The sequence below is a fragment of the Lissotriton vulgaris genome, chromosome 8 (genome assembly GCF_964263255.1).
Source record: "Lissotriton vulgaris chromosome 8, aLisVul1.2, whole genome shotgun sequence".
In the NCBI taxonomy this organism is placed as follows: domain Eukaryota; kingdom Metazoa; phylum Chordata; class Amphibia; order Caudata; family Salamandridae; genus Lissotriton; species Lissotriton vulgaris.
This window is the reverse complement of record NC_141696.1, coordinates 1,303,205,297-1,303,218,109: the sequence shown is the minus strand read 5'-3', so window position 1 is coordinate 1,303,218,109 and position 12,813 is coordinate 1,303,205,297. Positions and strand designations below refer to the sequence as shown.

General features: G+C 46.7%; 1 protein-coding gene across 1 annotated transcript in view; it reads left to right on the top strand.

The window, feature by feature from the left end:
* ATM (ATM serine/threonine kinase) overlaps positions 1 to 12,813 on the top strand; it is a 1,399,724-nt gene that overhangs the window by 1,333,267 nt on the left and 53,644 nt on the right. Inside the window, exon 58 of the mRNA XM_086935231.1 lies at positions 11,741 to 11,906. Coding sequence (XP_086791357.1) covers positions 11,741 to 11,906 — 166 coding nt within the window. The remainder of the gene's footprint in view (positions 1 to 11,740; positions 11,907 to 12,813) is intronic.

The following is a 12,813-nucleotide window of genomic DNA, read 5'->3' as shown; positions in this document are numbered from 1 at the left end:
ACTCCCAGGTTCAGTGAACTCTGGTGCAACGTTGTGCATCAGGTCCTGATCCCTGGTGCTGCATGGCAGAAGTTAATGGGGGGTTTAAGACTTTAGGCTACCAACTTGCTCCAGCAAGCTTCCTCAGCATGTTGTGTCCCCGTGCTGAGAACAGGAGGCCAGTCTACTGCCCCTTGGAGTCTCTTGGCTTTAGCTGGGCTCTGGGGACGACTTTTCCTTGAGCAGGACATAGCAATCACAGTCTCTCTCCTTTGCTAGCCACCAGGTGCAGCAGGTGCAGTCCACAACGGTACAGCCTCAATCAATCAATCAAAGACATTTATAGAGCGCACTACTTACCCGTAGGGTCTCAAGGCGCTGGGGGGAGGGGGGTGCCGTTACTGCTCGAACAGCCAGGTCTTCAGCTTCTTCCTGAAGGAGAGGTGGTCTTGGGTCAGGCGCAGGTCGGTCGGGAGGGAGTTCCAGGTCTTGGCGGCCAGGTAGGAGAAGGACCTTCCTCCTGTTGTCGCTCTTCGGATGCGGGGGACAGCGGCGAGGGCGTGGTTGGCTGATCGGAGGTGGCGTTTGGGAGCGTAGAAGTTGATTCGGTTGTTGAGGTAGCTCGGGCCTTGGTCGTGTAGGGCTTTGTGTGCGTGGGTGAGGAGGCGGAAGGTGATTCTTTTGTTGACGGGGAGCCAATGCAGGTCTCTCAGATGTCCGGAGATGTGGCTGGTTCGTGGGATGTCGAGGATGAGTCTGGCTGAGGCGTTCTGGATCCGCTGGAGTCTCTTCTGGAGCTTGGCGGTGGTACCGGCGTAGAGGGCGTTGCCGTAGTCCAGTCGGCTGGTGACGAGGGCCTGGGTGACGGTCTTCCTGGTCTCGGTGGGGATCCACCAGAAGATCTTCCGTAGCATGCGTAGGATGTTGAAGCACGCCGAGGAGACGGCGTTGACTTGCCTGGTCATGGAGAGGCAGGAGTCCAGGATGAAGCCCAGGTTGCGTGCGTGGTCTGTCGGTTTGGGTGCGGTGCCCAGGGCGGGAGGCCACCAGGAGTCGTCCCAGGCGGAGGGCGACGAGCCCAGGATGAGGACCTCCGTCTTGTCTGAGTTCAGTTTCAGGCGGCTGGTCGTCATCCACTCGGCTACATCTTTCATCCCTTCGTGCAGATTGGCTCTGGCGGCGGCGGGGTCGTTGGTCAGGGAGAGGATCAGCTGGGTGTCGTCGGCGTAGGAGATTATGTTGAGGTTGTGTTGGCGTGCGATGGCCGCGAGGGGGCTCATGTAGACGTTGAAGAGGGTGGGGCTCAGCGAGGATCCTTGAGGGACGCCGCAGATGACTTCGGTGGCCTCTGACTTGTACGGTGGTAGGCGAACTCTCTGTGTTCTTCCGTCGAGGAAGGAGATGATCCATTCCAGTGCCTTCTCCTGGATTCCGACGTTGCTGAGGCGCTGTACTAGGGTGCGGTGGCAGACCGTGTCGAATGCCGCGGAGAGGTCTAGGAGGATGAGGGCCGCTGTGTCTCCGTTGTCCATCAGGGCTCGGATGTCGTCGGTGGCGGCGATGAGGGCGGTCTCGGTGCTGTGGTTGGCTCGGAAGCCAGACTGTGAGGGGTCGAGGGATCCATTCGTCTCGAGGAAGGCGGCCAGCTGCTTGTTGACGGTCTTCTCGATGACTTTGGCTGGAAACGGGAGGAGCGAGATGGGGCGGTAATTCTTGAGTTCGGTGGGGTCCGCTGTGGGTTTCTTGAGTAGAGCGCTGAGTTCGGCGTGCTTCCAGCTCTCAGGGAAGGTGGCGGTGTCGAAGGAGGTGTTGATAATGTCCCGCAGGTGGGGTGCGATGACAGCGTCGGCCTTGTTGAAGACGTGGTGAGGGCAGGGGTCGGTCGGAGATCCGGAGTGGACGGAGTTCATCGTGCGGACGGTGTCTTCGGTGCTGATCGGCGTCCAGGCGTGGAGGGTGGTGGTGGGGGGCGGTGGTTCGGTCGTGGAGTGCGTTGGTTGGGTGCTGAAGCTGTTGTGTATGTCCGCGATCTTGTTGTGGAAGTAGGAGGCGAGGGAGTTGCAGAGGTCTTGCGATGGGGTGATGTCGTTGTTTCCTGCGCTGGGGTTGGATAGCTCTTTCACGATGTTGAAGAGTTCCTTGCAGTTGTGTGCGTTGTTGTCCAGCCGGTCCTTGAATGCAGTTTTCTTGGCGGCGCGGATCAGCTGGTGGTGCTTCCGGGTGGCAAGCTTGAAGGTGGTCATGTTGTCCGGTGTTGGTTCCCTTCTCCAGACTTTCTCGAGCCTAACGTTGCCGGTTCCATGTTGCTTTATTCCGTCCAGTTGAGATCCTAGTTTGGGGCGCCCCAATAATGTTCAGAAAATGCCCTCAGGGAAGGATGCGATTGCGTAGCCAGTGGACTACAATTTCCTCCTCCCACCTGAGGCCCACTTCTTGCAGAGAGTGCCATCTGGGCATTCCAGGATGAACCATTCTGCACACTTCCAGTATGTCAGGACACCCCTTCCAGTGTGTGGCACCCCTCAGCCCAACCTAGTGGTGTGCCTGCCAAGGGGGCTACATGCCCCTGGAAAACCTGTTTGGCAACTGCTTTTCCCTCTCTTGTCCCTATTGCCTGCTTGTCTGCCTGAACAATGGAGCAGCCCCTCACCCAAGTGTTAGCCATTTGCCCTTCAAAGATGGCTTCTTCTTTGAAGCTCGCCTTTTAACCCAACGCCTGTTGGTTTCCTGCAGGAGGTAGGTGACACCTCCTTCCAGAGCAGTCTCCAATTGTATCCTTTCCTGGGAGTCATTAGTGCATCTTCCCAGAAGGACAGAAAGTGGTCTCTGCAATAGGACCCCATGTCCAACCGATATGGGCACAGAGGACTAAAGTCATCAAAGTGACAAATTTGCTACAGTTGTATACTGCAACTTGTTACGTTAATTTCGACGTGGAAATCAAGTAGGGCTTAATAGAACAAGTTGATTGATACCTTGGATAGCCCACTTTAGTCGCCCCGTTTCATCCAGAGTTAGCACAGCTAAGGCGTCACGTGTGTAACTCTGTACTCGCCAAACCACAGTAAGAACAACCGTTTCACGTTTTTACTATCAGAACATGTTAAATTATATGCTTTGCTCAAGAGGTATGTTGCTCCCTGCCTTAGGCTTGCTATAGTGGTGACTTGCACATGTATCCCGGAGAAGTCTGACTTTGCCATTACTTTAAATGGCAAAGTCGGCCAGTAGCTCAGACTGCTCGCCCCTCCTGCAGTGGCAGGCTGGGAGTCTCGTTATACTCCTGTCACCCCCTGGGTGGCACAACTAGTGCTGCAGGCCCTGGGATGAACCTATAACTTACATGCCCTGGGTACCATTTACTGATGACTTTCCGGCTAGTTAGATTAGCAAATTGGGTATGAGTCATTTCGACATACCAGTTTAAGGGTAAGGGCACAGGCACTGAGGTCTGGTTACAAGCCTCAGTGCACTCTCAGTCAAAAAACAAGCAGCATCAGTCCAAAAACGTCGGGGTGACCATACAAAAAGAAGCTTTTTGTTACAATAGTCAACGTCTTCCTGTGCCAAGAAATCTTCACAAAGAACTTTGCAATTGGATAGTTCCTGTCCCTGCCAAGAAACCCACCTTCAGTCCAGGTGATGGCTCCACCTAAAGACTCATCACTCACTTCCTTTCATCAAAAACATTGCTCTAAAAGCTGTTGCAATCCAAAGCAGTAAAGTTCTTAAAACATGTCAGCCTTCCTCTCACAAATTATACTTAAAAATAGCTAATTTCCTTTTTGACACAAAAATGTCACCAGCCAATGTTTCCAAGTATGTTTCAAAGGATTTCCTCTAATCTCCCCAAGCCATAACTGGCTGCCCTGGACTTTGGAAAAACCTCGGAGGAGCTAAAATTGACTGAACAGACATGTTGGTAAAAATGTACTAAAAATAAATATTAAAAAAACAAAAGTAGTCACAGTTGTCAGAATAGTATTGCAAAATAATAAAAGTAATCCCCATTGTCCCAGGAAGAAAATTGCATGAAATAGTGAGCTCAAATGTCCTCTTATTGTTTTTCAAAGAATGTCAGTACTCAAGAGAAAACAAAATTTCCTTAAACACCAACATCAGTATGTACTTGTTTCAGACTCTGCTTTTTGTGCCACCATCAATCGTCTTTAATTGAATTCTGCCCCCCACAACACTTTCCAGATGAAAATGCACTCCAGAAACATAACATTGTTCAGATCTGCCTTCCCGCAATACTTCCAGTTGAAAATGCACCCCATAAATGCAAAGCCAATGTAATGGAGTGCCACAGGCACGTTGCATTTAATTGTCTGTTTACCATCACCCACCAGCGCTAGAGAGTAGGCGTTCGAGGAACGTAAACAACGCAGAAGTCCAAAGGAAAATGCATTTAGGCGCAAGACGGTGCAATACTGCAGACCCTGCTAAATTAACTAAATTCATTAGGATCTTCAGTGAAAATAGCTTCAAACTGAAGTACAGTACTCACTTGGGAATCTGGGTCCGCTCAAAATTCATAAAGCTGTCTGCCCATCAACGTGACCATTGCATGTCACACTAGAGCAACTCACAGGGGTGCTTAGTCTTAGCACATAACGGTGTCATGAGAGTTGGTCATCCTTGTCGCCAATGTGAAGGACCAAACTTGAGCAGATGAGTATTTGAAGGTTTATTCTTCAAGTAAACAGCATAAGACACCCTCTATACATTAGAATATAACACCCCAAATACCTTCATAAGACTATTACCACAATACAGGTGGAGCCCGTGGCCTGGGCCAACAGGATCCAGCTAGGCTGTACTTTGAGAAAAATGAAGCAATGGTGGTATAGGTTGGGCCCAGAATTCCTGTGACTCTGCTCCTTGGACTGCTAGTGCTGCGCCATTGGGAGCTGACGGGTCGCCTCACTTTGAAATCAGCTACCTCTATGGCCAAAGACAAACTGGCCCACTTGAACAAACCGGCCACTCTGGACAAATTTGCGCTCACCACCACAAATTCGACTGACTGCACCCCCGGGGACAACAATAACTCTGGGGAAAAGGCCTGGACACCATCAAATCCAAAATTCCATCAATCAATCACGTGATGCTCTGGAAGCTAATATTGCAGCGTGGGCTCCAATGTAATGCTGATCAAACAGGATCTTCGCTGAGCTGTGGACAGGATGGCAGAGGCCGAGGTTAGAATCTCTGGCATGTAAGACTCCATGTCAAATATGTGGCACACTGTCACATGGTTCACTGCGGTTTCCAAGAAGTTGGCCGCACGATTCGAGGATATGAAGGAGCAATCTTGGATTTGTGAGGTTTCTTGGGGGCGGTGAAGGGGTCTCACCCAAAAAGTTCCTAGACCAGTATTTGTGCAGCATACTATTGTAGAGGGCTCTCTCCATGTGCTTTATTGAAAGAGCCCGCAGGGCTCTGACCCAGCAACGTCCGCCGGGAGATCCCCCATTCCCATGATAGCATGCATATTAAACTATCACGACCGGGACATAATCCTCCACTGAGAATGCGCCCCAGAGACTTTGCTGTTTCAGTCCCACAAAAAATGGATCATCCCAGACTACACCAAGCCAGTCCAAGACCAATGAAAATCCTTAATTGTGGCTAAAAAGAGATTGTGAGATTTAAACATGCAATAGATACTATTATACCTTTCAAAATATAAGATCTTCTACCAAGCCAAAACATACTACTTTTACACCCCAAGTGAAGAATTCCAATGGACAGAAGAAAGACGTCACCTCCGACCACATTCGCCACCTCCTCTGCATGCTGGCCTTCCCCTCCAAGGGGGCAGGACACTCTTCCCCACAGAAACCCAGCGCCCAGTTGTGGAACAGGAATCGGTCACGTTCATCCTGGTGTGACACACCAAAGGTACCTGGGAATACATGAGACTTGGACAGAGGCACAACCGCAGGCAGAGCCTGTGGTAATCCCGGGAATTACTCCCCTATGAAGTCATCCACTGAGGCCTGATCTTGGCTCCTAAACAACGGGTAACTGGGCTGAGCACAAGTGAACTTTAATGACCATCAAGCAACTGAAGGCACACACTTCCTGCGACCAAAGGGCAAACAGACGCAGAGACCATGACATTGAATGGCGCTTCTAGCTGGTGCCGAATAATACCCAAGAGTTGTAAGACCAGAGCTATTTAGCTTGGTTACAAACACCAACACCATTTCATGGTTGGGGAGAAGGTGTGACAGGGCAACGCCGTCGTCCAGTTGGTGCTGACAGTCGGCAAGTCCCGCAACTAATATTTAGCTGTTTAGGAGTTTTTAAGGGGGTTAATATGTGTCTTTATGGATCTATGTGTTTTGGTTGTTACAAGCTGGTTGTTACTATCCCCGATGAACACGTGACTCTTGCAGACCCAATCCCTGGCCTGATCACTGACAGTCTCAACCTGGCCCCAGATGATTCGGTTCACTTGATGTCATGGAATGTGAACGGCATGCAAGACCCAGTTAAGCAGTCCTCCATATGGCCAAACGCCTTTGGGCCAACATCCTATTTCTCCAAGAAGCCTGCTTGATGAGGAAGAGTGTTCCATGCCTAGCCTGCTATGGAAATAAGTATGTTTTCCACTCAGGGTTCATAAAGGAGTCTAGACAGGCTGCCATGTTGCTAAAAGAACATCTCCTTTTTGAGATAACAAAGATATGGTCGGATTAATGGGGCTGGTACATAGCAATCACTGGCCTATTGAAAGGGGAACCCATAGTTATGGTGAATGTTTACGCCCATCCCCTTTTGAATACACCCTTCTTAGAGGTCATCATGAGACTGATAGGGAAACTCCAGATGGGACTCATGATATTAGGGGGAGACTGGAATAGATTGGTAAACGAAAAACTGGACAGAGTTCAAAGCCAAGGTGGCTCAAACTGAGAACCTATCTGTTTGGGACCCTTCTTGGAAGTGATGGGTTTCTCGAACATCTCTTGCTTGTTTTACCAATAGGAGGGAAGATACACTTTTCATTCCGAAGCATATAACCCCCACTCCTGATTAGACAATTTCTTTCTCCCCAAAATGGACACTGTTAGGGTAGCAGATGCACAAATCCTAGCCGATGACCTTTCTGACCACTCCTCTATTAAAATCCACATGCAGACAGAGGACGTAGAGCTCCAATACGTTGGGGACTGCACATGGCCCCTACATGACACCAAGCTCACCTCCCTTATAGGGACTTACTAAATTATTTTTCTCATAATCAAAACTCAGTGAACTCCCCATGCATTGTATGGGGGGCATCACTGGCAACCCTTCCAGGGTAAATCATAAGTTAGTCTACAGGGACAAAATGCAGGAAATAGCAATCCATACAGGACATTGAAGGTCAAATAAGATCCTTGGAAACACAGGTTAGCAACAACCCAAACTCGAAGTTACCCAAAGAAATTGCCCAAGCGCTAGGCCAATTGCAACAGCTCGCACTTGAGGAGATAAAAAAGCTGCGGATGGCCGCTCAGTCTCGCCTTTTTCAGTGGGTAGACAAGGCCAGTAAATTACTGCACCACTTCTGCTAAAATATCACATGCTAGGATTACACATACCTGATTACATATATTCTCGACTCCACAAGCCAGAAAATCATAGGTCCAGAGCGATAACCCACCACTGCGCCTGATATTGCGCCATTATTTACGCCTGTCACACCACTCTGCCAGAGACGGTCATTCATAATTTTGTGTCGGATTTGCTCCTATGGGCCCTATTGTACTTAGAACATCACTCCCTGGAGGGGAATCTAGAAGCAGAGGAGGTGACCCCACCGATGAGCAGGCTATAGTCTGGAAAAATATCGGACCTGAATGGTTTCCCGTCAAACTCTTCAAGGCTTACAGGCACAGGCTAGGTGAACCCCTTCAGGAAGTCCTGAAGGAAGCACTAAAACATAAATGCTTACCTTGCAGCTTCCACAAGGCTGAAATAATAATGATCTCTACACCGCTAGATTGTTAAATGTATGCTCTTCTATCATTCTGAATACAAAGGCCAAAATCATCGCCAAGGCGCAGGTCGATCTACCTGTGCGGGTCATTCCCTCTCTGATTCACCCAGCTAAAGCAGGCTTTATGCCCAAGAGAGCCACTTGCCACAATATACTATTAATGAGCAATGTCAATGTCCTGGCAGATAAATAAAAGACCAGCAGCAATACTGCTGGCAGGCATAGACAAAGCCTTTGACTCAGTGGGATTGGCATACCTACTTACTCTCCTTCACCAACTTGACTTTGGACCAAATTCATTGTTTACGTCAAACTTCTTTACACTGACCTAACGGCATATGTCCGGGTAGGGGCAGAAAAAGTCTGTGCCATTCCCTATAGAGAGAGGGACATGTCAGGACTGCCCTCTGTCCCCACTGCTATTTGTCATCACCATAGAACCGCTAGCGGAATAGATCAGAATCGATGCACAGATGGCAGGGTTCTAGTGGGAACTGGAACTCTCAGACAGAATTTCCCTGTACGCAGATGATGATGTGACGGATCCTGACCAAACAGGCACAAGGGCACTAGAGATCCTTTGTACCTATGGGGGGAAATCTGGTCTTTTTATTAACCTGGAGAAATCCTGTACCTTTCCCATACCGTCATGCGCCAGAGCCCCTCGATGGGCCTCAGACATACCAATAGTTTTGCAAGGCTTTAAATACTTGGGAATCTATGTGACTTCAAACCTAGAGATGGCGTGGTCTATGAATATACTACTACTACTGCTGCTGTACAAACTGAAGTCTGATGTCTGATGTCACTTATAGGCTTCTCCAGCCATTTTTAAAATGGTCACACTCCCCAGGTTTTTGTACCAGCTACAAAACTATTCATATCTGCAACAAAATCCCTTTTTCTCAGAATACTGTCTGTACTCCGCAGATGTCTATAGAAACACAGTCCCACGCAAATGCATCAAGTCCACTCATGAGGGAGGCATTGCTGCTGCCGAAATTGAGTCCTATTGTACCGCCTCTCAACTTGTGATTATTAATGAGGGGTGGCACTGTACCCAAAATGACCCAGGCTATGATTCTGAGAAAATGGGCACTTCAGGACACCACTATACAACATTTAATATACGGTGGAAAGATGTCACTATCTCTGCCCCTTGTAACCCGGTCTGTGATCCTAACCTGGAAACTGACTTTAAGGGCGATAGGCTTGGAGAGCAGGCTCATGGGACAGGCGCGATCATGGACAAGCTCCTTTTTACACCACATGGCAACACTCAAAGGATCCTATACGTGGGGGGGACACGATAGGTATTTCCACACTAGGGGGGTCTGATGGAGGGCACAAAACTCAAAACATACCAAACCCTTCAGACTCTATATACCCTGCATCACAGCCAGTTCTACCGATATTTACAATTACGACACGCGCTAACGCCTCAAATCACGGGGCTCGATCACCTCCAGTAATTCAATCCCTTATAAGCAAAGTTGGTCCTGGGCGAACCGGGGAACCACAAAGTAACTCAGGTCTACGCCACATGCCTGACACCTTTGAGACACTGTGAACGGCATGAGAACGGGATCGTGGCTGTTACGGGTTACCCTGAAGTCCTCTGCATTAGCCACACGGTTTTACCTCCTCCAATTAAACTATCTTCATAGATCGTACCTCACGAGACGCAAGCTCAGGCAGATGGAAATTAATGCCTTCCCTCCTTTGCCTCCACTGCAACATACCGTTGGGTGATATCCTACACCCCACATCGGGATGTGCATAGTTGCGCCATTATTGGGAACAACTGCTTTCCTGTCTAAGCCAAGTTATAGGACATCCACCCCTCAAGACTATAAATAGTTCCCCTCAATAGATCCACCGACATTGATGACAACTGCTACAAATTGGCATTACTCTGGCAGACCCTAAATCCCAAAAAAGAGATTTCACGAACCATTGGAAGGGAATTGACCCCCCCATTCTTTACGGAATGGAGGAGAGGTTTGGATTGGTGCAATGCACAGAGAGCAACCAGTATAAGAGGCCGGTGGATGCCCACAAAAAGGAGGGCATGGGCAGAGTACAGGGGAATAGTTATCACAAAGCAAAACTCCAGGGTGAAGTCTTTAAACACTGAAATCTGATCGTATAGGGGTATGGAGCTATGAACTTTGTCTGATACTCCAAATTTGTATGGGCTGGGGCCAGGGGGGTGGGAAAATGGGGCACACTTGTGAGAGGGAAATCGGGAGATACTGCACCTCTGTTATGCAGCTGATATGTTATATCTTAGTGTTGTATTTGCAAAACTGAATAAAATATGTTATAAAAATAATTATATCATTACCCAATAACCCTTACAAGCTTACAAACTTCCTCAAGCTTTTCGAGGACTGGATGTCAGGCACCCAGCTCATGCTAGGCCCATCTAAAATAGAATTTAGCAGGTATGAAACTCTACGGCTTCAACTCCCTGCTGACAAAATGTGAAATCACTTGTATTCACCATAGATAGAGAGCAATGCATGCTTTATAAGGGATCCTAAGAAATCCAGACTGCATTACTATAGCTATCCCTCCTGAAAAAAGTGAAACATTTCTACCCAAATCCAACTTCAGGAAGCAGTGTAAGCATTGGTTCTCTCCGACGATGAAGGAAATAACCCCCTTCTTAAATGCCTCTCGACTCATCATTGGCACTCTCTAAACACCATGCCACAGACTGGAGTATGTCTCCTTAAGGACCTGAACAAAAATTCAATCACATCACTGTAGGAATTTCAGTGCCCCTCACACCTTACCACACCTGCATAATCTTTAAGCCTGGAATGGCAGCCAACGGACATACATTGCTTTTTATAAATTTTTAGTGCTTTTTAGAAACTTATTTATTCTTTCCATTTTAAGGGGTTTTTATGTGTATGAATTTTGTCCAAATGTGTCTATCTTAAAAATGCTCTGGAAATTATTTTTGCTATAATTGATGTATATTGCCATTTATATGTACTGTTTTTATATGTTTTTATGGTACATTACTGAAATAAAGATTTCTTGACTTGACTTGAATAATCTTAATGACAAACTGTATAGCCTGCAAGGCCACCAAAAACAAAACCCCAAATAATCTTTCTTATGAACTAGTCATCCAATGTTGACAACGCCATAGAAAGAACCAACATATTGCTAGGCTAAGAACAAGGAATTTGCCAGATAGAAAAAATCAGACGGGAAGCCTTTTCAGTAGAAGAGGCCTATCGACAAAAGTACTGTTCCTACCATCCTGTTAACCATATACAAAAGAGAAGATATACCCCATCACTGCTCACTATCACCTCTCCAACTAGCCACCATTCTGCTCCCTGCCTCATTAACATCCAAATATTACTCCTTGTACGTTTGCCACTATTTTATAACTACATTATACAATACTCCCTACAAACATTAATATAAAGAAATTTGATTGCATGTTTTTTATTTTCAACCAAACATATAAGTGTTCAGCTTGATGGAGATTCTTTGTATTAAGGCTATTCAGGCAACACTAGCCGAATATTATAACGATTGGTGAAGATCATTTGCCTCCCAACTTAACACCACCAATCTTGTCAACAAGAGTTTTAGAGATAGACAAAGGGATAGTAGTAGATGGACATTTGTCAACTTTAATTGTCGCATAGATAACTAGACCTTCAGACCATAGTTAAAATCCAATTGGTAATCAACTTTTGATTTTGTTTTCAACATCTTTCTTTATCATGTTTTAAGGAGGTTCAAAGAGGGAATTTTGAGGAGAAACATCAAGTTTTCCTTGATGTTTGCCAACATTTCCGACCAGTATTCCGCTACTTCTGCATGGAGAAATTCTTAGACCCTGCTGTTTGGTTCGAGAAACGTTTGGCCTACACACGCAGTGTGGCTACCTCCTCCATAGGTAAGAGTTGCTATTCTCAAGCTAATATAGCAGTTTGTTGTGGATGTCAGTTTTAGTATGCTCCAACATTTGCTTCACATATTTTCAAGTTCTTGTTGTTGTTCTGTATCTGCTGTAAACTCTGCTTAACATAATATCGAGAACTATTTGTAGCGAGATGATCTGTGTAGGGGCTTTTGATTCAAACACATGGCTAAGTACCAGGGGCTTAGTATAATGCTAGAGTGTAATGGTCCTAACACCTTTGTCATCTTATTATTGTTCTCTTTTTATCTACCTCCCATCCACCAGTGTGGAATGTTTAAATTGCTCAAGCTAGATGAAAAGTTCAACGCTGTAGTGATTCGTTAAAATAATCAAATCTTAGCTGCTTGACGCCTGCTTAAGATGTAGCTAAGCAGGCATTCCGAGTCTTGTTTATTTGTGAAGTAAATTGGCTGCAGATTTCTAGTAGCAGGTGATAAACAAAATAACAAAAAGGTCATCCTTGACAATAATATTCTCTCTGTTTGACAGCCACCATCGCATTGCTACTGAAATCAGTTGGGGGTTTGTGAAGCTTACACTGGGTGCTGGCTGAGCGAATGATATTACTTATATCATGCGAACCCTTCCCATGTGCTTTATGTTCATGTTAAGGATAGTTGTATACTGTAAGATATGAATAGCACATGCTTACATATTTGACATTAATATTAGAAACCCACTCCCATTTGAAATTTGTTTCAGCTGTGTCTATCCTTGATATCTGCAATAGAAAACACGGTGGGATGGTGGAGAATATAATAATTTGCTCCACCCACAAAATGTATACCTCATTGATTTGTACTGCATTGTTGTGATACAGACCCTCAGTATCTATCTTTTATTACATAAGTATGGTTTTGTCGCTTAATGTATCAGATAC